The sequence below is a fragment of the Poromitra crassiceps genome (genome assembly GCF_964638095.1).
Source record: "Poromitra crassiceps genome assembly, chromosome: 3".
NCBI lineage: Eukaryota > Metazoa > Chordata > Actinopteri > Beryciformes > Melamphaidae > Poromitra > Poromitra crassiceps.
In genome coordinates, this window is record NC_139625.1 from 92,862,873 (window position 1) to 92,890,394 (window position 27,522).

At 45.2% G+C, this 27,522-nt stretch overlaps 1 protein-coding gene across 1 annotated transcript in view; it reads right to left on the minus strand.

Moving 5' to 3' along the window:
• LOC310773364 (NACHT, LRR and PYD domains-containing protein 3-like) overlaps positions 1-27,522 on the minus strand; it is a gene marked incomplete at both ends in the record, with an annotated part of 57,702 nt that overhangs the window by 11,936 nt on the left and 18,244 nt on the right. The window contains 1 exon segment of the mRNA XM_083633233.1: positions 26,308-27,520. Coding sequence (XP_083489359.1) covers positions 26,308-27,520 — 1,213 coding nt within the window.

A 27,522-nucleotide genomic window follows, 5' to 3' on the forward strand; every position in this document is an offset into this window, starting at 1 on the left:
TGGACAATGCAGGAACCTATGCCAGGATCCTGTTCGTGGATTTCAGCTCAATGTTTGACACGATCATCCCAGCCCTGCTACAGGAGAAACTCTCCCAGCTGACCCTCCGACCCCATTTGCAGATGGACCACAGACTTCCTGACTGACAGGAAGCAGCATGTGAGGCTGGGTAAGCACATAACTGACTTTCAGTCCATCGGCACCGGTGCTGCCCAGGGCGGCGTCCCCTCTCCCTACTTCTTCGGTCTGTACACCAACAGCTGCGCCTCCAGTCACCAGTCCGTCAAGCTCCTGAAATTCACGGACGATACCACTCTCATAGGGCTCATCACAGACGGAGATGAGTCAGAATACAGACAGGAAGTTGACAATCTGGTGACTTGGTGCAGTCAAAACAACCTGGTGTTAAATGTTCAAACAACAATGGAGATGATTGTGGATTAGAGGAGGAACACAGCCCCAACTTCCCCCATCACCCTGGGTGACTCCCCAGTCAACACTGTGGAGTCCTTCCGCTTCCTGGGGACCATCATCAGCCATGGCCTAAAATGGGAGCTGAACATCCGAGCTCTCACCAAGAAGGCACAGCAGAGGATGTAATTTGTGCGGCAGCTGAAGAAATTCAAAGTGCCAAGGCCACGATGGTGCACTTCTACACCTCCATCCTCACCTCCTCCATCACCGTCTGGTATGCTGCTGCCACTCTCAAAGACATTAACAGACTTCAGCGCACCATCCGCTGTGCTGAGAAGTTAATCGGATGCAACCTGCCTAGGGCTGAACGATTAATCGAATTTAAATCGAAACCGAGATTTGAAACAACGCAATTAGATGAATCGCAAAGGCTTCGATTTGACGATTTAACATTATACATGTGACATGCCTGCATGTAGGTACACGTGACGTGACGTCGTTACGCAGCAGCAGCAGCACGCCATAGACGTGACGTACAGTATGTTTACGCTGCAGCAGCAGCACGCAGTACTATCAAACGTGCCTGGATGGAGGAGGAGAAAGCATTAGCTGCAGTCTGCAGAATAGCTAGCTAGTAGCTAGCGAGCCGATTAGCGAACTTTGCAAAAGTTGACACATTATTCACTCTGACTTGATTTTTAATAGATTATCTACAATGGAAGGGCAGCTATCTAACAAGACTTGGAAGTGTAATGTAACAAGAACAAGAAGCGGCCGCCGAATGATTTAGCACCGAAGAAAGGCTGGAAGTACTTTGGATTTAGAGCATCGTTTAGTGACCAAAAGACAGTGTTATGCAAGCGCGGTGCATAACCACCGACAACGCTTCAAACGTCATAAAAGCTATGGAAATCAACAGATGGACCAGACTCCAGTGCTTCACCACAGACTACACCTCGCCATCGGTATGTTATTTAGCCTAGCAGCTAGGGCTAGCAACGTAGCAAGTTAACTTTACTAACGCTAGCTCTCTCCGGGATCATGTCTATGTTCCCCGGGTTCTATGTTCCCCGGGTTCTATATTCCCCGTTTTTCACTAACCTCTCCCAGCCCCCACGCCAAACCTAACCTCCCCCATGCCTAAACCTAACCTCCCCCAGACCCTAACCCAAAACCTAACGTCTCCCACCCCCACGCCTAAACCTAAGGTCGGCATTGCGGGTGGTCGACATAGCGGGTGGACACCATTTGGGAAAAACAGGGAACATAGGACCCGGGGAACATAGGACCCGGGGAACATAGGACCCGGGGAACATAGGGATGACCCCCTCTCTCCCTAAGGAGATAGCTCATTTAGCTAGTACAGTTAGCTTGCTAGCCCTAACTGGCTAGCTCACGTTACATGTTCTGGTTATCTTTCTTCTTCTTCCCCTCTCACTTAACATTCTCAGTCTGACTCTGCCTGAATGCAGTAGGCTATACTTGTATTGTAACGTTAGCTTGGTAAGCCTACAGTAATGTCTAAATGCCCCTCTTCACCTCCCCCAATATATTATATAGCCAATATATTGTCAGTCTGGGAAATTGAATGATTCTGTAGTAGCTAATGTCCTCTCTCCCAGCGTTCTGCTCTCTGCCTCCCCAATCCCCATCTCTCCTCCCTACTTTCTCTCGTTATTTATGAGAGGGGGGGGGGGTATGGTGCAGAAAGGGGGAGGGGTATCAAATATTTTTTTGAGTACTGGGGAGGGACTTGTGTTTTTTTATTTTGGCTTTAGGGAGGGTTATACAACTTTCATTTTTTGTATTTTGTATATATTTTTCAATGGGTTTTTTCGTTCCAAAATTCGTGTTTACTCCCCTATTTATATCTATGGTTTACCATGGTGACTGGACTTGGTATCTCCCATTCCTTCCTTTCACGTAAACCGCTGCTCCTATGCACTGTGTACAGGCCCTCACTCGGTCCTGCTGTTTGCTTGGTGCATTGACTGGAAACGTTTATCATCGCTTTATATTGTTTCAGAGCTGGAATTGTTGACACATATGCCGTTGGCTAGGCTCAGGGCCGGTTCGTACATATAGGCGACATAGGCGACCGCCTAGGGCGGCACTTGGAGGGGCGGCAAATTGTGCGCCTTCACTTGCAGCTCTCCAAATATTCTCCAGCGCTCTGCCTCTTCCATGCTCTTCCCCGCTAGATCCATGCTCTCCCCGCTGTCCGCGGCACGAACCGCCCGCCCTACTATGCCTCTGATTGGCTTACCCTGATATTCTTACCATAACCCAACCAATCATCACTCCTCATGCCTAAACAAGCAATACTACTAGCCAATCAGAGGCAGAGGGTCATCATGTCTTCTCCATCCCGCTTGAATGAGGAAAAGGGACATACAAGTAGACTCATTTACATTATTAACTTTCGGTTAAGGTAGCCTAGGCCATGTGCTCATATGTGTGTACCAGTATTAGTGTAGTCAGTAAATTAGCGCGATATTTCTAACGTTGTTTCTGGGTTCCAAAACAATCTGTTTCCCTGTGCGGTGCGCAGCGCACTTTGCCTGCCCATTCATTGGAGAGACCAAAATTCCAAGATACAATATCTGAAGTTTTTCAAAGTTGAAACTACCTCTGCAGTAGTAGCCTACAATGAAACAAGACAGACTTAATGGACTGGCAACAATCTCCATATAAAATGAACTGGCAGAGAGAATCCTAATGGAGGATGATTGGATTTATTTAAAGGCCCATTCTGTCGGTTCTGGCGAGAAATAAATGTGCACAAAGTGTTTTTTATTGGCAATGAGGGAATGCGCCTTGACGTAACTTAAAAATGGCGACCAGGGGCGTTTCTCTCCGACCAGCCGTTCAGAAGATACATGGAAATACCTCAGTTTCGAAGGGGTTAGCATTTCCCGCCACAGCTAGAGGATGTGACATCTGCGCGCGTTCATGAGTTTCTTGTCCTAGACGGTTAACAGGAAATGGCTAAAGTAGCTTTTAACGTTATGTTCGTCACTAGCTGCTAGCAAAAGGAAACAACACAGACTCCAGAAAAAGTCCACACTAAATAAATAAATAAATATTTATCTAATGAAGCCCGTCTGGCCAGACAGCAGCAATGTGACCGACATCGGGGGGAAACTAGAGTCAGGACTGTGTTTTCGGTTCATGAAGGAAACTTGCTGCTTGTAACTACTGTAATGTGGTTTTGACCAGATAACGTTAGCTGCTTGCTAATGGATTTTCAAGATTCAAGATTTTTACTGTCACTCCGTAGTACAAGTATCTGACCACCTGGTCAGAAACTCTGCTAACATTACCGTCTTGTGTGAAGTAATGTAACCCTAATGTTACTACCGTTATGCTTATGGTCATGGAACATTATTGTTTGACTGCATTTAGCTGCGGTGGTGAGTGCCTATTAGAACCATAACGTTAGCTTGATGCTATACGCGGCTAACTAATAGATTTAGCTATATTTATAGAAATTACCACCAGCCCCACTAATAACGTTACTGTCTGTAACAGTTGGAAATATGCTTAACGTTAGCCTACTGTCTGTTATGCTTACGGTACATTGACTGTTCAGTTTGGTCAACTCCAGGCATTACACGGTACCGTACATACAGGGGGAGCAGGCTATTTCCTGGCTTGAGCTAACATGAGTATCCACTTCCCCGCAACCAGCTTTAGTTAGCTTGATGCTAATCGCGGCTAAATAATATTAATTTACATTTATAGAAATTACCACCAGCCCCACTAATAACGTTACCGTCTTGTGTGGATAATTAATTTAACAGTCGTAAATATGCCTAACGTTACTGTTATCTTATGCTTATGAAACATTGTTTGATTGTTCAGTTTGGTCAACTCCAGGCATTACACGGTACCGTACATGCATGGGGAGCAGGCTATTTCCTGGCTTGTGCCATTGAGATATAATATGAATGGAGGGAGTGTCCCTATCTCCTCCCTGTATGTTCTTTTGAAGCCAAAATCCGGCCAGATCACTACCAGAGTCTGCGCAGTAGCGCCCTTGATTGAGAACCTGTGAGAGCTCCACGCCCCTCTGAACTTTCTTATGTAGAGCAGCTGCTGTTTCTAGAATGCGGAGAGTGCGTTGTGTATTTATATACAGTCTAGCTCTGTAAATATTACACTTTAAGTTGTAATATTTTTTGTCTCGCCAAAAGTAACCAGGAAGATTCCCACTATGAGATCAGTTTATCAAAATGACGCCTGTACGAAAATCTGATTTTGGTTGTCGGAGATTTTAGACCTCCGGGCTGCTGACTGCTGCTGAGTGCTCTCAGCGCTCTCAGCCCGGGCCGGAAGCGGAGGCAGGCCACTCACTCACCCTCAGCCTCACTGGGGATTGCTGTGTTGACTGAGCTAGCCTAATGTTTCCGTGGCATTTTGATTAATTTTATGATTACATTTCTTTTGGCGCAAATGTTGGTTTAACATATCTAACCGTGAGGCTACGTTGTTGTACCGCCCCGGTACAGTGTGTGGGCAGCCCAACCTAACGTTAGCCCATAGCCTTGTACCAAGACGCTGATTACATTACACTGCAATGTAATCAAATCAGCGTCTTGGTACAAGGCTAGTTAGCCCAGTGAGTGCGTGAGCCAGGCTGCCTGGTCTATTGCCTGGTATATCGTTACTAAGAGAGGAGCTTGTGAAGAACGAACATCCTGCACAGTCAAAGCATTTCCCCCAGATATGCATATAAAAACGTTTGTTGCTTTAACTCATTGAGTGCCATGGACGTCCTTCGACGTCCAATTAAATAGTGACGTAGAGTGCCACGGACGTCCTTCGACGTCCAATGCGTTTTTTGACGGTGGGACGTCGATCAAAGCCTTCCGCAGCTCCTGTACAACTATAGTAGCTATTGGAGGTCTATAACCTATTTTACAGAACCCTTAGGTGGCGACAGTGCTCTCCAGATTACAGAAATGTCAGGAATACACAGCCTGAAATAGCCTTGATGAAAGAGAACCCGCTCATGCTGCAGTCCAGAGCCATGTAGATTGTTCTGGCTGCAACTGACGGTGCGTGCGAACACAGTCAATCCGCGCACACAACTGAGTCCTTCTGCCTCTGTCTGTCTGTCAGCATAGTTTCTCCACATGATTAGCCGCTAGAAAAGCAGCAGCGCGACACTGAAAAGCCAAACCTTTCACTGCAGTCCGCGTGTGGCTTCTCCATGTTGCGCTGCCTGGGAGGCGGCGCTTCCCAGGCTTCCTAGACGCTTGGTGCGAGGCTGTGTGTTACTAGTGTGGGGAGGAGTTTTCAGCTGAGGGGGGGGAGGGGGGGTGGGGCACGCAGGGCAGGACACAACTACACCACATCACTACATCAGAAAATATTACCGTATCTAGAGTCAGTGAATGTGCTTGAAATGCTGCATTTCACAAAAGGCTGAATATCTCAGCTTATAATTTGAAATGCCTGAAAACGCTGAAAACAACCTATCTTCTCCGGCTCATAACTAAAGAACGGAAAATGGTATCAATAAACTTTTTTTTGGTGATGATACAATAGAGTCTCCTTGTTCTTTTTGCGTGTTCGGTGTTTACATAGTAATATCACACAATATTCTGTGGGCCTCGAGAAATCACTGAAAACGCTCTGAAAACTCTGGCACTGGGAGCGTCCGTTCTCCAAAAGTGGCTGGCACTCAATGAGTTAATAGCCTACAAAAAATAAAACGTCTGTTTGTATGTCATGCTAACCCGTTAGCGATGAGCTAATGGTGGTTGTGTACTACTAGGCCGCATCTCATCTTATACCCGGGACGGGAGTTAACGTTATAAAACACATTTCCTGTCAGTTGGACAACCTGGTCAGTTCTGAAAATATGTGTCTATTATTGTGTTATTCCAGCTATCGTTATCGGTTGTTAAGTTATAGTAATATGAAAAACAGCCGAGTAGCGCAAGCAGCTAATGCTAGCCTGCATGTTAAAACCATTGTGTAGCCTACTTATAACGTAGCTGGAGTAACTCATAAAACACATATTTTCTGAACTTACTTCAGTCCCCAACCAACGTTAATTCCTCGCGCACAAAACATTTGTTTTCATTCCTCAAAACAATGTTCTTTTTATTGGGGTCCATTGATGTCTGGTAGCCAGCACAAGCCAACATGAGCCACCCAACTTCCCGGGAGCGTTAGATAACATGAAGCCGTGTGTGTTGTCTATGACGATAGATCTATGATGTGCAGAGCCTGTCCAGCCAATGACGGCTTGAGACTGGCTGCCACAGCTGTCAATCATCCATTTTTTTCCATTTTTATATGTCAAATAACTACTTAAAAACAAACTGATCAGAAAAATGACCACTTGCACAGGCATTAGCATGATAATGACTATCTAAAATGATACAAACCACCTTTGGAAAAAATTTATCTGACGTATACTGTGATTGTTTCGGTTGTGATTTTCCCATCCACTAACATGGGGAGGCGGGCCTTGTGACCTAATACTGGATTCAGCCGTCAGGGCGGCGATCTAACATGCAGCGGCTTCACTAAACGGGAGGTAAGGTGGCGTCCATCTTTATATAAGTCGATGGCTTGTGCTAACATGAGTATCCACTTCCCCGCAGCCAACGCAAGCCAAAACACGGCCAAACATGCCACAATAACGTCCCCTAATTCATCCAGAATCCTTCCTGGGCATCTCAAGGCTGATCTGACCGATAAATTGTCCAGGTTGCTGTTTTCAAGTGACTTTTATGAGTTACGTTACAAAGCAACCAACAACTCTGTGTTGCCAGGCAACTGCTTGTGCACGTGCGAGTATGGTGCCCGTGCGTCAGCTCGTTCACACGCTGCCTGCAGTTACACTAACGGCCACCGGCGTCAGTAATAGTGAGTATTGACGGATTGGGCCTTTAAAGACCTTTGCTGACGCAGCCCCCGCTGGTGTCCACTTCACTTAAAGCAGCTACGAGCAACTTTTTCGATTGTATTAAACAGTATAAATTTAATATCAATGCATCACATCTTACCTCTAATAGTAGACGAGACCAACGCAGAGTAGTCTCGCTTGAAGCCCGAGTGAATCGGCCAGTGTTAGTCTGTCTGTGGCCAGGGAAGATCAGGAAGTGAAATGAAACGGTTTGCAGCAGCCACTTCGGCCATAACCACAAAATAACTTCCAAAAACCTGTTAGAATATAACGAGAGATGTTTGCGAGAGTATGCGTGGCGTTCACATTGTTTATGCTATGTTGCTAGGCAGCGCGAACGGGTGAAGGCAGGCAGCTGCGTTTCACTTCCGGGTTTCACTTCCGCGTTTATCCGGTCCGGCGGTAAGGAGAGAGAGAGAGAGCCCCCTGTTGACACGAGTTTAGAGAGACACAGACTTAATAATCATCTAAGGGAGCAATCTCCGATTCACACGGCTTTGGTCTCAGCTACTATTATAGGTAAGATGTGATGCATCAATATTGTAATTATACTGTTTAATAACAATCGAAAAAGTTGCTCGTAGCTGCTTTAAAGACTACATTTCTTTTTCGACTCTACTTTTTACATTTTCAACTCTCTTCCCTGATCTTAGGATAATTTAAAAACTATATTTTTATATCCCTTTTGTTGGACTCCTTTTTACATTTTCAATTTTCTGTTCTTTTGTAAATTTTATTTCCATAATAAACCATTTACAGAGTTTCATTATCGGAAAACTCTGTACATGGTTTAGCCCGGCATCTCTCGGCCTGTCTCGGAGGGGAGTCCCCGGATGGGGTCCATTGCTGGGCCCCTACAGCACAACGACCTCACAAGGTTCCTCCTCAGCCAAGTCACTGAGGCAATCCATGTGGCGATCCATGTGTGGATTGCCACCATATGGTGGAAAGGTTTTCTTGCGTTCACTGGGGGTGCAACCCGATCTCCAAAAAAATTGTAAAATAGCAACGTTTGTGGACAAACGTTGCTATTTTACAATTTCGGCTAAGAAATTGTAAAATGGTAACGTATGTGTCTACAGCGGTGGGCGTGGTTTGGGCATGGTTTACGGAGATTTTCTGTTTCTAACCCCTCCCCCTACTCTAATCCTAACCCTAAAATCTCAGAACGTTACTATTTTACAATTTTCGAGCCGAAATTGTAAAATAGCAACGTTGGTCCAAAACGTTGGTATTATACAATTTTCTGTGAGACTGTGTTGGGGGGTGAGGGGGCGCCGCTGTGTCCCGGCCTGGCCTTCTCTCCCACGCCTTATGTGGGCGGGGGCCGGGGCGGGGGGCATCGGTGCTCTTCATCACTGGTCGAGGGCTGCCGGTTGGTTTAGAATAGCTTAGGTAGGCGATAGATTAGCTACAGCCTAAGGCTGACCTGTTATAGTGTTCAGGCAAAGAGCTAGAGCAGAGTAGGATAGGCCAGATTAGGCTGTAGATTAGCTAGATCCCCTATGTCCCAGTTAGCTCTGGCTAATGTTTAGAGTAGTCAGTTGTCTGATCTTCTCCCCCACCCCTCTCTTTCTCTTTCCCCCTTCCCCCGCTCCTTCCCTTCTTCCCCCTTCCTGTTCTCCCCTCTCCCACATTTCCCCCCCCCCCACCTCCTCTCTTTCCATGCTCTTTCCTCCCCCACATCCCACCGCCCCACCTCCCTTATCCTGCTCTCTCCTCCTTCTCCCCTCCTCTGCTCCTTCTCCTTCTCCTCTTCTCCCCTATTTTCCAGAATCCCTGCCACTTCCTGCTCTCCGCTCCCATTTTCTCCCCACCTCCTCCCTCTCACATTCCCCCTGCTCTCCCTCCCCTGCACCCTCCCACCTCTCCTTCTCTGTTCTTTCCTCCTCCACATTTCCCATTTTCTCCCCACCCTCGCCCTAATCCGGGCCCGTATCCTACTCCCTCCCCTCCCCCAACCCTAGACCCTACCTCTACCCTGGCTCTCCCTCCCCTGCACCCTCCCACCTCTCCTTCTCTGTTCTCTCCTCCTCCACATTTCCCATTTTCTCCCCACCCTCGCCCTAATCCGGGCCCGTATCCTACTCCCTCCCCTCCCCCAACCCTAGACCCTACCTCTACCCTGGCTCTCCCTCCCCTGCACCCTCCCACCTCTACTTCTCTGTTCTCTCCTCCTCCACGTTTCCCATTTTCTCCCCACCCTCGCCCTAATCCGGGCCCGTATCCTACTCCCTCCCCTCCCCCAACCCTAGACCCTACCTCTACCCTGGCTCTCCCTCCCCTGCACCCTCCCACCTCTCCTTCTCTGTTCTCTCCTCCTCCACATTTCCCATTTTCTCCCCACCTCCTCCCTCTCACATTCCCCCTGCTCTCCCTCCCCTGCACCCTCCCACCTCTCCTTCTCTGTTCTCTCCTCCTCCACATTTCCCATTTTCTCCCCACCCTCGCCCTAATCCGGGCCCGTATCCTACTCCCTCCCCTCCCCCAACCCTAGACCCTACCTCTACCCTGGCTCTCCCTCCCCTGCACCCTCCCACCTCTCCTTCTCTGTTCTCTCCTCCTCCACATTTCCCATTTTCTCCCCACCTCCTCCCTCTCACATTCCCCCTGCTCTCCCTCCCCTGCACCCTCCCACCTCTCCTTCTCTGTTCTCTCCTCCTCCACATTTCCCATTTTCTCCCCACCTCCTCCCTCTCCTCCCCCACATCCCCCCGCTCTCCCTCCCTCCTCCACTCTCCTGCTTTCTCCTCTTCCTGGTGTTTCTTCCTCTTCCCCCCTCCCCCCACTACTCTAAAGCATAGTACACATTCTACTCCAAAGCATGGCACCCACTCTATCCCCTCCAATATTTCGCCACTATTTAAAGCATGGCACCCATGCTCTTAGTATTTCGCCACTATTTAAAGCATGGCACCCATTCTTCCCTAAAGCAAGGCACCCATAAGCTCTATATGTGAACATGTGTTTATTTGGCAAAAGGACTCACTACTAAAGGCTTTTGGTTGCTAAGAAATTGACATATGTCCGTTTGCAAGATGTGTGTCTATATTTCTCTATCATATAATTGCTCGATATGTTATTATTACTATTGTAATTTGTTAATGTTGTGTCAGTTAGCCCTCCCTTCCCTGTTCTCTCCATATAGTCTCCCATACTCCTCTATACTCTCATACTCTTCCTTACGCTCTCTCCTCCCCCACATTTCCCATTCTCTCCCCACCTCCTCCCTCCCCCTGCTCTCTTCTCCCCCACACCCCCCCTCCCCCCCCTTTCCCTTCTCCTGCTCTCTCCTCTTGCTCCTTCCCCACCTCCTATACCCTCCAACATCTCCCACTTTCCAATGTCCGATCACTCAGGAATAAAATAGATGAACTCCAACTTCTGATTCAATCCGATTGGAACTACAAGGAATGCTCTGCTATCTGCCTCACAGAGACCTGGCTGGATCAACACATCCCTGACGCGGCTGTAACACCCTCGGGTTTCACTATCCACCAAGCCGACAGGACAGCCCTGTCTCTGAAATCAAAAGGCGGAGGTATATGCTTTATGATTAACGATCGTTGGTGCACCAACTCCACCACAGTACAACAGTTCTGCTCCCCAGACCTCGAGTTCCTCACAATCACATGTAGACCTTTCTACCTCCCAAGAGAATTTGCATCCATTGTGCTAACTGGAGTCTACATTCCACCTCAAGCTAACGCTAGCATAGCCACCAGTGAATTAGCACAACACATAGCTACAGTTGAAAGAGCTCACCCCGACTCCACAACGATAGTATTGGGTGACTTCAATCACTGCAATCTGTCCGATGAACTCCCTAACTACATACAACAAGTGACATGTCCCACAAGAGAAAACAGAACATTAGATCACTGCTATTCCACAATCAAATCAGCTTACCGTGCATTCCCGAGAGCCCCGCTAGGAAAGTCTGACCACGCTGTGCTGCTCCTTGTCCCGTTATACAAACAACAACTCAAAACGGTTAATCCAAAACCCCAAACTGTAAAAATATGGTCCACTGACGCCATCGAAACCTTAAGAGGCTGCCTTGAGTGCACTGTCTGGTCCATCTTCAAAGACACGTGTAGCAGCCTCGACGAGTACACAAACACTGTGACGTCATACATCCGGTTTTGCGTGGACCAATGCATCCCCACCAAAACAGTGAGGTCATTCGGGAACAGCAAACCCTGGTTCTCAAAAGAACTAGCTGTATTACGCAGGAAAAAGAACTCTGCCTATAACAGTGGAGACAGGGAGGAATACAAATCTGCAAAATATGAACTGCGCTCTGCAATAAGAAAAGCCAAGTCCAACTATACAATAAAACTGGAACATCAACTCACCACTAACAACCCCAGAGCAGTCTGGAAACAACTGAAGGAGATGACAAACTATAAAAAAGGGCCCACTACACCACCAGATGAGGACCGCAGTCTCCCTGACAGGCTCAATAACTTCTATGCACGGTTTGAGGATGAGCACTCCAAAACATTCATCCTCCGCCCCCCCCCCCCCCCCCCCCTCACTTCCCCTTCCCCTTCCCCCTCCATTCACCATCCAGGAGGCTGAGGTGAAGAGGCTCTTCAAAAAACAAAACAAGAGGAAAGCAGCAGGGCCAGACCAGCTCTCCGCCGCCGTGATCAGCCACTGTGCCGACCAACTGGCCCCAGTCTTCACGGACATCTTCAACTCCTCCTTACAACAGTGTTCAGTCCCACAATGTAAACAAGAAAAAGCCAGCACTCAAAAAAGTCCTTTTGAATATTTAATTTACCTCAGTCAGGATAAAGCAGCACATACATGTTTCGGCCTTACGGCCTTCCTCAGTGTGGTGCAGTACAGGGCGGAGATGACGTTTATAAAGCATCACACCGGAAACAGCATCATTCATGTAAGGTTACAATACACAATTAAATAAACCGGGTAAATGCACTCAAAACAGACGGGGAGAAGCTAGATAAAGACAGGTCACTAACAAACCTCATTGATAAATAGAAAACAAGGAAATATATTACAAACCTAATTGCAACACAGAGCAGTGGTGTTCGAGATACAACGTGGTGATAAATACACCAAGGTCAGGCAACACACCAAGATCAAACAATTCAAGCTATCAAATAGACGATAGTGTAAAAGTTAAAATTAAAGAAAAAAGCAAAATTAAAGAAAGCAACCCAATAACAGTTCCTCATTCATACCTCTAGGGTGTTCTGTCTGTAGGGTGTGTATCCAATAAGCCTCTCTTTGTAAAAGAGCACGATCCCTGTCACCCCCTCTCTTAAGAGGAACGACTACCTCTATACCTAGAAATCTAAGGGAACATATTTATTGATTTAGTGACCACCACATCCAGAAATGAAATGGTGGTCACTAAATCTGAACACCTTATGACACGAGTGTATAGAAAAAAGACTGACAGAAATAGTTTTTTGGACTTTTCCAGCTATCACCCCCCCACTCTCAAGAAGGGTTTGCCATATAGTCAATTAATCAGAGTCAGGAGGATTTGTAACACAGATGCTATGTTTGAACAGCAGGCTCAGGATATGTAACAGGTTCAGAGCAAAGGGCTTTGTCCAAAGGGACCTACAGAACAGCCTCCAGAGGGTGAGAGGGTTAAAGAGAGAGGATTTGTTGCTCTCTAAAACCTCCACAGACCGTGATTTTAACATTTTCACCTGCTTCTCAGGACATTAAAAAATGTATTTTGAAACACTGGCACATCCTTCGAAATGACCCACAAGTGGGACACATCTTTAGTAAGCCTCCTTTGTTTGCTTTGAAGCGTGCAAATAATATCAGGGACCGATTGATGAGGGCCGATTCTTTTGTACGCCCGACACATTTCTTATCAAATGTACCGAATGGTAATTTTCCCTGTTCCAATTGCATCAATTGTAACGCCATGGTCAAAGGCGATTATTTCTGTCATCCCCATTCGGGGAAGAAATATTTGATTAAAAATAGAATTTCCTGTAAAACTAAATATGTAGTGTACCTACTGAAGTGCCCTTGTGGCCTATGTTATATAGGAAAAACGACCAGAGAACTCAAGACCCGGATAACGGAACACAAAAGCAATATCAGAAACAAGGACATCAAATCCGCTGTAGCGAGGCACTTTAATGCTGCTGGTCATGATATATGTTCCCTTAGATTTCTAGGTATAGAGGTAGTCGTTCCTCTTAAGAGAGGGGGTGACAGGGATCGTGCTCTTTTACAAAGAGAGGCTTATTGGATACACACCCTACAGACAGAACACCCTAGAGGTATGAATGAGGAACTGTTATTGGGTTGCTTTCTTTAATTTTGCTTTTTTCTTTAATTTTAACTTTTACACTATCGTCTATTTGATAGCTTGAATTGTTTGATCTTGGTGTGTTGCCTGACCTTGGTGTATTTATCACCACGTTGTATCTCGAACACCACTGCTCTGTGTTGCAATTAGGTTTGTAATATATTTCCTTGTTTTCTATTTATCAATGAGGTTTGTTATTGACCTGTCTTTATCTAGCTTCTCCCCGTCTGTTTTGAGTGCATTTACCCGGTTTATTTAATTGTGTATTGTAACCTTACATGAATGATGCTGTTTCCGGTGTGATGCTTTATAAACGTCATCTCCGCCCTGTACTGCACCACACTGAGGAAGGCCGTAAGGCCGAAACATGTATGTGCTGCTTTATCCTGACTGAGGTAAATTAAATATTCAAAAGGACTTTTTTGAGTGCTGGCTTTTTCTTGTTTAATTTGTACTCGTGCCGTGCACCGGACCTCTTTGTTCACTCTCCGAGTGTGCTCGCATTTTGCTACTTTCAGTCCCACAATGTCTCAAAGAATCCACCATCATCCCGGTCCCCAAGTCAGCCAAAACAACATGCCTCAACGACTTCAGGCCTGCCCTCACCTCATTGGCCATGAAAGTGTTCGAGCGCCTAGTACTCTCCCACCTCAAGTCCTGTTTACCCCCCCTGATGGACCCACAACAATTCACATACCGGGCTAACAGATCAGTCGAGGACGCAATAAATCTGGCTCTTCACTTCACCCTGCAACATCTGGAATCTACCAACACCTATGCCCGCATCCTGTTTATAGACTTTAGTTCAGCTTTCAACACCATCAACCCTCTCACACTCTACACCAGGCTTCACAACTTGAACATCAACCCAGCTCTATGTCACTGGATACTGGACTTCCTCACCAACAGAACCCAAACTGTCAAAGTCAACAACATCACATCACACCCCCTCACCCTCAATACCGGCGCCCCTCAAGGCTGCGTGCTATCCCCTCCGTTCTTCTCCATCTACACACACCTGCTCATATCCCACCACAACTCAGTCAAAATCTTCAAATACGCGAACGACACCACCATCATAGGACTCATCAAGGACAATAACGAAACCCACTACCGCCAAGAGATAAACCAGATTACACACTGGTGTAAGGACAACAACCTAATACTCAACACATCAAAAACAATGGAAATAGCTGTCGACTTCAGGAAAAACCCAAACAATAAAGCCCCGGTCCATATCTCAGACCAGCCCATAACCATCACAGACTTAAAGTTCCTTGGCACCTACATCAATAACACACTCAAATGGACAATCAATATCACCCACATCATCAAAAAGGCCCAACAAAGACTATACTTCCTCAGACAACTCAAAAAATATCACGTCAAAAAACAGCTACTGGTCCACTTCTACACAGCCATCATTCAAAGTATCCTCACATCCTCTCTCACTGTCTGATACGGGAACTCAAACACCCACACCAAAAAGAAACTGGACCGGATCGCCACCAAGGCCTCCAAAATCATCGGCCGTGACCTCCCCCCAATGAGCTCACTATTCACTACACGCACCTCCAACCGGTCAGCCAAAATCATCAGAGACCCCTCCCATCCAGCTCACCACCTCTTCCAACTCCTTCCATCTGGAAGACGCTACAGGGCCATATCCACCAAAACCACCCGTTTTAAAAACAGCTTCTTCCCAACAGCAATCAGAACTCTAAACTCCCCCTGCTAGCCATGCCCCCCCCCCCCCCCCCCCCCCAATCTGGACTTTTACTTTTCTCTGCTGCTGTATGTTTCCCTGTGCGTGCTGTAATGTTTATATGGTGTTGTGTCTGTTTGTCTACTTCTGGCACTGAAGCTGAGCTACCATGCTGTACCTAACAATTACCACCAACATTGTTGTGTGGCACTAATAAAGTATCTTGTTATCTTGTAATTCCCTCCCCACCCCATCACTCTCTCACATTCCCCCTGCTCTTCTCCCTTCTCCTGCTCTCTCCTCTGCTCTCTCTTCATTTCTATATTTTCTATATTATCAATTGTTCAAATGTTATCTTTATTCTGTATATTCTTGCTACTGTTGTGTCAGCTAGAATTATAGACATACTCTCTGTGAAGCGCTCTGAGACATGCTTGTGAATTAGGGCTATATAAATAAACTTGACTTGACTTGACTTGACTTGAAAGGTAAACAAGCTTTATTTGCCAACAGCTCGTAACAACAACTCGCCTTTGTTTAAAGCAGCTACGAGCAAATTTTTCGATTGTTATTAAACAGTATAAATCTAATATCAATGCATCACATCTTACCTCAAATAGTCGACGAGACCAACGCAGAGTAGTCTCGCTTGAACCCCGAGTGAATCGGCCAGTGTAGTCTGTCTGTGGCCAGGGAAGATCAGGAAGTGAAATGAAACGGTTTGCAGCAGCCACTTCAGCCATAACCACAAAATAACTTCCAAAAAACCTGTTAGAATATAACGAGAGATGTTCGCGAGAGTATGCGTGGCGTTCACATTGTTTATGCTATGTTGCTAGGCAGCTGCGTTTCACTTCCGGGTTTCACTTCCGCGTTTCACTTCCGGGTAGCCGGGCCGGCGGTAAGGAGAGAGAGAGAGAGAGCCCCCTGTTGACGCGAGTTTAGACAGACACATCCAAGGGAGCAATCTCCGATACACACGGCTTTGGTCTCAGCTACTATTATAGGTAAGATGTGATGCATCAATATTGTAATTATACTGTTTAATAACAATCGAAAAAGTTGCTCGTAGCTGCTTTAAAGGAGAACTTACCTCCAAAACACTTTTTTTCAGCTTTTAACCAATATATATGACTTTGGGGGTGAAGTGTGAAGAATTCTGGTCAAAATTTCCACATTTGACACCAAACTGTTGCCATTTTACCATTTGTATCATTTTTCAGCAGCATACCTGGCGTAAGCGCCCTCTAAGGGTGGAACACTGCTTTTTTTTTTCTCAAATGAATGGGATATTTGACACGTCGTGACGTCACGGTGAACCAAAGACTATGGGATTTCAAGATAGTTACTCCCCTACTCCCCCTGTACCCTTTCGGCTCCTCACAACTCCAAGCCTATTCCCATGATGTCACTTGGCCTGTTAATTTATTACAATCACCTGTTATTTTCCTACCAACTCCTATGTAACACAATACTATCAATAAACGCCACTATAATCATAAAAGGAAGGACATTGCATTGTGTTGCTGTAAAATCATTCCCAACCTTTTATGAATCTCCAAAACAGCAACTTTTCAGGAGGTTTGCTCTTAAAATACTGAACCAAACGTTGTCGAAGTTGGCACGTCTTAATTATAGTTAGTTTCCCGCTGAATGTGTCATTACTGGGGACACCTCGCCATTCCGAAGTGTCGGCATTCCGATCATTGACTTCTATGCTTTTGGAGAAGCGGCCCTTTTTATCTCCAAAAAAAGTTTCGCCGAGAGGTTAGGTTCTGGGGGAGGTTAGGCTTAGGCGTGGGGGGTGGGAGAGGTTAGGGTTAGGTTCTGGGGGAGGGTTCTTTCGCAATGGCGAGACAGATCTCAATTTTGTCGGAATGCCGGTATTTCGGAGTGCCGACATTTCGGAATGCCGAGGTGTCCCCGTCATTACTTTATTAATATCTTACCTGGATAAGCTTGAATGATGATGTTTATATTATCAGTCCGAGTTGGAAGCACTGTCTCCATGGCCAGTCAGGCCTTATCCTCATGCACGAGCCCCCAAGCTCCGGGGGCGCGCGCAGCAGCAGCAGACTGTGCTCTCTCTGCCTCTGGCCGAGAGAGCACTGTCTGACATTTCTGCAAACAAATCTCATGGCAGTTTAGCGCACATGTAAAATATAACGCTATACTACGACGTGACAACGTGACAAAGCTGGTCTAAACACAGAAACACTCCGATTGGCATGTTAAAACAAGTTTGCAGCCTAGGAATAACTGGAAAACATTTGATTGATCTATTTACGTCAGACGATGCCAGAATCTCACACACACCAGCAGCGCAAAGCACACATCAGCAGCGTGTCTGGTGACTTTTCCAGGGAAGAGGGAGCAGCCTACAGCGCTCTGCTGAGCTCTGCTGAGAGGAAAACTAAAATTAACACATTCACTGCCAGCCGTTTTTCAATACTGTAGTTAGCTTCTGCCAGAGTTTTTTTTTTTAGGATTCTGGCTCATCTTTCAAGAGCCGAGGATTCGTTTCTGTTAGGATTTTGTGAACACACAATATCTCAAAAGAACTAATAGAATGTGTGCTTTCTCTGTCTAAAAGAGTTAGTTTGTAGAGTTAGTAGTTATGTAAGCATTAGCAGTTGAATACAGCATGGTTTCAGCGTCTGAAAATTTATTCAGAGATAAACGGCTTTTTGTGAAATTCGATAGAACAGTCACTTTAACCATTCATTTTTGGCATCAGTAAGACGTCAGACATCTAAACAATAGTTTTGAACAGTAATTTCCTCCATAACAGCAGGAAACACCCCTCTCTTTCAAACTCCTCCCTCCGTGTGTGTCTTCTTGGCTGCAGCGGCCGTGTCACAAGCTCGTTTCTGTTGCTGCTGTAACCTCGCGTCACCAGTCTCACTGCTTTGCTGCTGCTGTGCCTGTCTGCTGGCGGCACAGCAGCTTCATCAAAGCTCTCAGAACCCCGTGGCGGGGTTCTGAGAGCTTTGATGAAGCTTTTGCGATTCTGGTCTTATTTATGCTGCGTGTTTCAAAGTGTGTTCCACCCGTAATCTATTATGCAAATTTGCAAAACCCCACCGCCAGCTCCCAAGCGCGAAAGCGTTTTTGCCAATCCATTTTCATGAGAATGGCTTCCTCACACTGCTTTTTGCTTGCCTTCCTCTAGAATGGAGAGCACTGTCGCCACTTAGTGGGTCGGTGGAATGGGTTGTACACGTTCGGTAGCTCCAATATTTTTATAGGAGACGTGGGGGGCATTGATCCAGCACCGTCAATTTTTTTTTTTTTTTTTGACGTCTCAACTCGTCGTTGGCAGTGAACCGTTGGATTTTTTTTGACGAGTCAACTCGCCATTGGCAGTGAACGTGTTAAAAAGGGACTTTCATGTCAAGTTGGACGAGGGAATGACGTGGAGAAATCTCGCATTGTGTTACCCCAGAGCGGGGGGTTTGTCCTATTGTGCGGTGTGCTGCGGTAAACGAGCCTCGCCTCACTTTGCTCTTATCGATAAGACGCCCACATACACATACATGGAAAAAAATAATTAAATTTCTAGTTCGCCACTGAATTACCAAATTGATATAACTTTCAACCATTTTGAGCAAGACTGTTTCCATACATGCCACCAGCGTTGGCTAGTTGTTGATATTTATAAAGATATTGCCCCTCTCAAATAAATTATTTTTGAGGCGGTAGGCAAACTGTAATGACGTCGATTTCCGAAAAAAAAATCTTGACTTGAACACAGCCAAAGAGTTTAGTATAGACAAGAGCATATGTCATTTCTTGGTTTTTTCCATAGGTATTTTCAAATCACTGTTCTGATACATATCTAGGGGGTAAGTTGTGAATCTGCTGATGATATATAGGCTATAGGCTAAATACATTGTGAGTCTTATATTACTGTGCCATGTGTGTGTTTTATGCACATGAGAAAGTGGTAGATAAGAGAGATTTGCATAGTTTGAGGGTCTGAAAAATGTGATTATTTGGAAAATAGCTGTGCTGTATCATGACTGCTGTGGTTATTGGAGTTATTATGCAGACCTGTGCAGACCTGTGGCGCGTTATTTTTGTAGGTAGGCTATATGGATGTGCAAAATGCCTGCATATTGCGTCATGCATACTTTGATGCTGGTATGGTGTTGCCAATTTGGGGCGGCATAATTTGTTCTCGCCTAGAGCGGCAGAATGGCACGCGCCGGCCCTGGCTAGGCTACTGTAGGCTTTAGAACTAGGAGATGAGGCCGTTATTGGGCTGGGTACTAAACGTTATATGCCCCCCGCCCCCTCTCTCCCCCGATGTCATAGGGTGCTATCAAACGTATCCAAATCATCGGAAAAGGTCATATTTTCTTCAATACTACCTTTGGTGTGAATATGATAGTGTGGTTATTTATGGTGGAGGGAGGCATTTATCTCCAGTCACTCAGGGAGGGACATGGAAAAATATTTATAGATCTGGGGAGGGTGAAGGAAAAAAACGAAAACAAAGTCGCCCCTGCACCATACCCCCCCCCCCCCTCATATATAACGGACTGTCCCTTATAGAATAATTTGGTTAACACTTTGAGTGCCACGGCCCTTGGGCAAAAGGTGCTGTACTGTGCCACATAGGCCGCAATGCATTTTAATATAGCCATATCATTTTTTGTGTTCCTCTTATATGGACAACCAATAGCCTCAATGAAACTTTGAACCCTTCTGTTTCATTTAAAAAAAAAACTGTGTTTATAAACCGTTCCATTTTGGAAATACACCCCTCTGAAAAAGAGTTTTCGACCGAAAAGAGCATGCTGAAATTAGTTTTTGAGATAATCACATCTTTATGTTAGAAAGGCGACAGAATGAATTCTGCTTTGAGTTCAAGCCTGCTGCTTGCTGCCTGGGTGTGTGTGTGTCAATGGCAGAGTTGGGGTCCTTTACTCAAAAAAGTAATATATTACACATTACACATTACTTTCAAAAAAAGTAATGCCTTACTTTACTTGATTACTCCCTGGAGAAAGTAATTCGTTACACTACTCTTACATTACTTTTGCGTTACTCCGTAACATCGCCTTGTTCCGCGCAACAAAAACTTGTTGTAGAAGACGGCGCTTTTTGGCAGATTGCTGGCAGACTATTATGGAACATACCGCACATACCCACTTCCCTAGAACACGTTGTATTTACAAGGGGTATTTACAGACCCCATCACTGCATGTGGGTTTCTCTTATGGTTTATGTTGACATTTAATTTAATTTAATTTTGTCCAATATTCAGATATTCCAGAATTGCATGTTGTGTTAAAATACATATTATTTATATCTAACACTCTTTAGCCTGATTTAATTGTAAAACAGAGTGTAAGAAGTTATGCAAAGCCTTCTGGGAAATTTAACCCGTGGAAGAGGAAAGTGGGCGGAGTTCCCAGCATGCCCTGTGTTTTTGTGTCAATTGTTTGTTTGTCAATGTGTTTTGGAGGTTAAAATGATTTATTGTTCTATATGCATGATGTTAGTTATCTGATAAGCTATGTGTCGACTAATAGTGCTGTTCTGCATGCTAATACAAAGTTGAAATATTGGCACCATGATTGATTCTGCTGTGCAGTTAAATGACCTGTCTGATGGGACACAGGATCTGCTGTTTAAAGGAAGATCTTTTCTCTCTATACTTATCTTGCTAGTACGCATGTAACGAGGTAAGCGTTTGATTAGTAACTGTAATGTGATTACTGCATTTAGGTACAGTAGTGCCTTACACTACTCGTTACTGACAAAAGTAATCTGATTACAGTAACGCGTTACCCCCAACTCTGGTCAATGCTTGTATGCTGTTAGTGCCCTGCATGCCCACCCCCCTCCTCCCCCTCCTCCGTGGTGGGAGGAGTCGAGTGTCTCTGCTCTGCGGTTTGCTCTGTTTGCTCTGAACTGAAAAGTCCGCTGCCTGCATCCCCCGCTCCTTCACAGCGTGTCCTCGGCTCCCAGCCGAGAACAATGTAACCCCTCAGAAAGACGCCGCTGTCGCCGTGTCGGCAACTAAATCATATGGATGGACCATCGCAGCGCACACGGATGGGGCTCAACCGTGGCAGCAGATGACTGCTTTTCACAGGCACAGCCAAGTAACGTTATGCTTCAAGCATATCAATGGCGATTTCCGTTTCCTCATTACTTCTTCTCTCTTTTCTCCTGGCCTCTGTCTAATCGGGAGGGCACTGTCGCCACCTAAGGGTTCTGTAAAATAGGCTAGACACATTCAACAGCTCCCATATTGTAAGAGGCGATGTAAGAGGCTTAGATCGACATTCCCCCGTCAAAATATGAATTTGGAGCTATTGACGCCATTTGGCGTCGCTGGCAGCGTACGGTAAATTTCTCTTGACGCCATATGGCGTCGCTGGCACTCAATGTGTTAATTATTTTGTTTTTCAGAAAAGTTGCGAACAAGCTACATAAGTGGAGAGAATGTCCCACAAATCAAGGCCCGGGTGAAGACAGAGATGGAACAAGTGCAGGTGGCACTAAAGGTAACCTGCATTAATTCTCTCCTCTCTCCTCATCCTCCCTCTCTCTCCCCTTCCTTTCCTTGCAAAATAGGGCTTCACTGAAACACTGCTTGTGTATATAGCCTGCCCTGTGCCCCGTCTTTGATGTGTGAATGAATGTGTGTGCTGTGAATTGCATTAATGTGAAACTTAACAGTTGTGTCTGTGTTTTGCAGGAGAAGAGGGCTGCCATCACCCCCAGATGCTGCTGCTGTGCCTCAAAGTGCAGCACAGGAAGGAGCCAGGCCATCGGCTGCAAAGAAGGCCAAGCGATCCTTGGGCAGTTACTTCAAGAGCTGCGGCGATGCTGGTGCTTTTTGTTTTGTTTTTATTGTTAAAGACTTAAGACTTGAGTTGTGTCTCAGACTGAGACACAGAGAGAATTGCAGCTGTTGTTTAAAAGCAAATAAATGTTGCTGGAAGGAATTCTTATCCAAGTTCTCATCCTTGCATTATAGAGCAGTTTGTTGATTGTGATGTTTGAATGTGGTAGGCAAATGCTCCATTGTGTTTTACATTTATTACAGTTAATATTGCACTGAAACTTGAATTGAAAAATATCGGTCAGAAAAATCGCAATTAGATTTTTTACCCAAATCGTTCAGCCCTGAACCTGCCATCCCTCCAGGACCTGCATGCAGCCAGGCCACTGAAGCGGTCTTGCAAGATCATGACTAGGGATGTTCGATATTGGCTTTTTTACCGATATCCGATATCCGATAATGTCCAACTCTTAATTTCCGATACCGATATCAACCGATACCGATATAAGCGGGCTTTTTTTCCACCAAAATTTCACGTAACAAGTTACATAATGTAGCTTAATGTAGCTGAAGAGTTTAATATATAATATGCATGTTGTGTTAAAGTTGTAAGTGTTAGAGAAGCGAACTTGTGACCAAAAGGTTGTCGGTTCAATCCCCGGGCCCGGCAGGATAAATCTGGGTGGGGAAAGTGAAAAGGCAGCGCTTGCCCCTCCCTCATTACCACCACTGAGGTGCCCTTGAGCAAGGCCCTTAACCCCAACCGCTCCAGTGGAGCTGCTCAGTGGCCAACAGATCAGACTGTGGTTGTACTGGTCAGCTTCCAGGTATGAATGTGTGTGTGAATGTGAACAGGGCACTCCTGAAAAAGAGAGCATTGCTTTCAGTGAGACTCCCCCTGTATTTAAAAAAAAAAAAAAAAAAAAAAAAAATCGGCATGAAAACCGATACCGATATTTTCCGATATCGATTTTTTTATGCTAATATCGGCCGATAATATCGGTAGGCCGATAATATCGGACATCCCTAATCATGACCGACCCCTCCCACCCTGGCCACAAACTCTTTACGACACTCCCCCACGGCAAGAGACGGAGGCCTGCCAAGACCAGAACCACTCGCCACAAGACCAGCTTCTTCCCAATCGCCATCAGCCTCACCAACAAGGCCTGGGAACCCCTTCCACCAAGGACCTCGCCAACATCAGCCCCCCCCCCCCCCCCCCCCGCAAACCCACTACCTCCTCCTGAACTCAGCTGAACCCCCCCCCCCCATAAAACTGTAACTCATATCTGATTTAATGCCTGTTTAACTGGGACTGTAAATTTCATGTACATTTAATGTAAACTCATATTTAACTTTACTTTAATGTAAATTCATATAAATTCACTGCCTATTTAAAGCCCCAATCAGTAACTTTTTCACCTTAATATAACAGCTTTTTAGTCATTGAAGATGGTACAGTCACTTGTAAGAGGGAGAATGTCACCTCTATTGGTCACACACCGCCCTCCAAAGGCCTCTCCTGGGACTAAGCAGTTTGGTGCCTGCGTCCCGGAGGCAAGATGTGTGCATGCGCTGTACAGCGGGAGTGTTGTGTTCCTGAAAACAAGGAAGTACCTCGGTGTGGATTTGCTATGAAAATGACGTTTCACGTAACTATGGATTATTATTTCATCACGTGGTGAGTACCCGATGTCACAACATGTAAATAGAGCTTTCTGGCGCTGTGTTTTGTTGACTTTGAACGGCAATATTGATACCGATACTATTGCACCCAGAGGGCGCAGTTTCTCCAATAGCAAAACTTGGAAAAGTTGCTGAATGGGGCTTCAACGCCTATTTAACTCAGTCTGTAAATCTCATGTAAATTCAACGTAAATTCATATTTATTATCCATGGAAAAACACACCTCCACTCATGTACATATTATATATATATCTACTCGATTTGATTGCACTTGCAACGTTGTGATTGTCTTTATCTAGCTTTCCTACTTCTTATCTCTGTATATTGATCTGACCGCTACGCTGCATACAGACACTAAGACAAATTCCTCGTATTCCTTGCATACTGTGGAAATAAAAGACAAATTCCTCGTATGTAACTTGCATACTTGTATATATATATATATATATATATATATATATATATATATATATATATATTTTTTTTTATATATATTTTTATATATATATTTTTATAACATAAAAATAAAATACAAAATACTGGTCAGATGACTTTGCCCAGACAGAAAACCAACTAGAATATCTAAAATTCTTAAAAAAATGTAATTGTGCTTGCTGTCCTCGCCACGCCCTGCCTCCTTGCAACACACCTGCCCATGCAGCCCTAATCGGCAATGTGTAGCTAGCACGTCTCTAGGTGGTTAAAGGATGTAGTAACTGGTTGCTAGGGTGTTTCCAGCTGGTCGCTAGGGTGTTTGTAGACGGTTACTAGGGTGGACTAAGTAGTTATGGGTGGACCTATGTGAGGAGAAGCAGGAGGAGCCAAGGAATCCAGAGGCAAAATAATTTTGATTGTAGACGCTACAGTTCAAAAGTTACGGACCAAAACGGCTGTTATAGCGCCACTATCAGGTCAATAGGAGTATTGTTTTTAGAGCACAGCAATAAGTAAACGTAAGACGAGCCAAGGAAACCTGGGGGAAAATAATTTTGATTGTAGAAGCTACGGTTCTAAAGTTATGGACCAAAATGTAAAGATGGCTGTTATAGCGCCACCGTCAGGTCAATCGGTGTAATATCTTAGGCCAGAGTAGAAGAGTACTCTGAACATATGGACCGAATTTGGGAACAGTCGCTCTTATGGTTTGTGAGCTACAGGTACTTAATGTTGCTATTGCGCCCCCTATAGGCGAAATGACACAATTGTTTTTTAATCAGCTCAGAGTACATCCCTGCACACCTGTACCAAGTTTGGTTAGCATCGGACGTTGTGTTCCAGAGTTATGGCAATCTTTGTGAAATATGCCCTACCCACAGCACTTTGGAAGTCGCAATGGTGCGTTTTCTTTTTAAATCCGCGAAATCAGTGTTGTGCAGGACAGTCCACACATGATGTGTGCTTTGGTTTGGTGAAGATTGGACAAAATTTGAAGGTGGAATTGCACAAAAAAAACAGTTTTGGACTAAATTCAAAATGGCGGAAAATCTAGTCAGACGGAAATGGGTGTTAATCCAGGGAAAAAAGAAGTTTGATTGGGGACCCTATGGTTCAAAAGTTATGGACCAAAATGTAAAGAGGGGTGTTATAGTGCCACCATCTGGTCAATTGGTGTACCTGTAGCTGTACCTCGTATGGTTTCTGAGATACAGGTAATTTAATGCAAGATTTTTCGAGTGTGAATGGGAAAAAAACTTGCGCTTAATCGCGAATAGCGACCAAACCGCTTGACCAAACCCTTACAAAAGTCATAGCAGCCTTGTCCTCAATGAGCCGCACGTTTTGAGTTCTGGCATGTCTATGTGGTGTGAAAACTGTGGGAGTTATTACGTCCCAAAATTTGTGGCAGATATATATAATAATTATAGATTGTAATATTTGGTTTTAAAAGGATGCTCAGATCCCATCTACACTCACACACACACTATCACACACAATGATGTTTGTCACATCACTTTTCCTTCTATGTTTGTTTTCTAAAGTATAGAGTTGTACGGACCATATATTAATATTTGGGCTATTGGCCAGCTAGAGGGCCTAACTTAGATTTGCTTTTTATTCTTTCTTCTGTTCTTTTCCTTTGTGTTTTTGTATTTTAATTGTTGCGTGTCATGTAATGTGTATTTTGTCTTGGACCCCAGGAAGACTAGCTGTCGTCTAGCTAATGGGGATCATTTTTAATAAACAAATAAACAATTTAACTCAAATCAACTCTCAATAACTGTCAAACTAAATGAATGCCTGCATAACTGCAGTTTTCAGATATACAGTAAAACTGATTTTGTAATGATACAAAGCTGGTTGAAAATCATCAGTGTTCCTTTAATAGTGTCTATGTTTGAGGAACTATAGATGTTTATTGTAATTCTGATGGTCTCAGATATGAAGGTGGCTCTACAATGTAGAGCCATCCTGTAGAGTCTACACTGTTTTATACTGTTGGTATTCAGACCAGGACTAACCGAGCCTTCCTGCAGTTCCTCACAGCTGGGATCAGTCTGATTCGTCCATCCGCTGATGTGTTGTAGGCGTTCAGGTCCAACACATCCAGAACCTCCTCTGACATCTGCAGCATGTATGCCAGAGCTGTGCAGTGGATCTCAGAGAGTGTCTTCTCTGATCTGTTCTCTGACTTCAGGAACTGTTGGACCTCCTGATTTACTGACTGGTCATTAATCTCCATCAAACAGTGGAATATGTTGATGCTTCTGTCAGGAGAGGTGTCATCATGAATGCTCATCTTCTTAAGGTTGTTGATGGCTCTCTGGATGCTTTCTGGTCTACTCTCTGTCTGACCCAGCAGGCCTCGTAAGAGTCTCTGGCTGGAATCCAGTGAGAGGCCATGAAGGAAGCGGACAAAGAGGTCCAGGTGGCCATTTTTACTCTTCAGGGATTTCTCCATGGCTCTCAACAGGAAGGCATCCAGGGATTGGTCATTGTCTTCCGATATACCTGCTGCTCTTCTCAGCATTATGTCCTGATCAGATTCTTCTCCCAGGAATGTGCCCAGTGCCTTCTCATCCCTGTTTGTGTGACAGTGGAGCATGTAGACAGCAGCCAGAAACTCCTGAATGCTCAGATGGACAAAGCAGAAGACCTTGTCCTGGTACAGCACACACTCCTCTTTAAAGATCTGTGTGAACACTCCTGAGTACACCGAGGCTGCTCTGATATCAATGCCACACTTTTTCAGGTCTTCCTCATAGAAGATCAGGTTGCCATTCTCCAGCTGCTCAAAAGCCAATTTTCCCAGAGAGAGAATCATCGTCCTGGTCTCTGTAGTTGAGTGTGGATCTTTCTCATCTTTCTGATTGGACTGAACCACCAGGAAGTGGATGTACATCTCAGTCAGGGTCTTGGGCAGGTCTCCGCTCTCACTGGTTTTTAACACAGACTCCAGAACATTAGCAGTGATCCAGCAGAACAGTGGGATGTGGCACATGATGTGAAGGGTTCGTGAAGTCTTGATGTGGGAGATGATTGTGTTGGCCTGCTCCTCATTTCTGAATCTCTTCCTGAAGTACTTCTCCTTTTGTGGGTCAGTGAAGCCTCTCACCTCTGTTAACACATCAACGAACCGAGGAGGGATCTGATTGGCTGCTGCAGGCCGTGTGGTCATCCAGAGGAGAGCATCGGGGAGGAGATTCCCTTTGATGAGGTTTGTCAGCAGCACACTG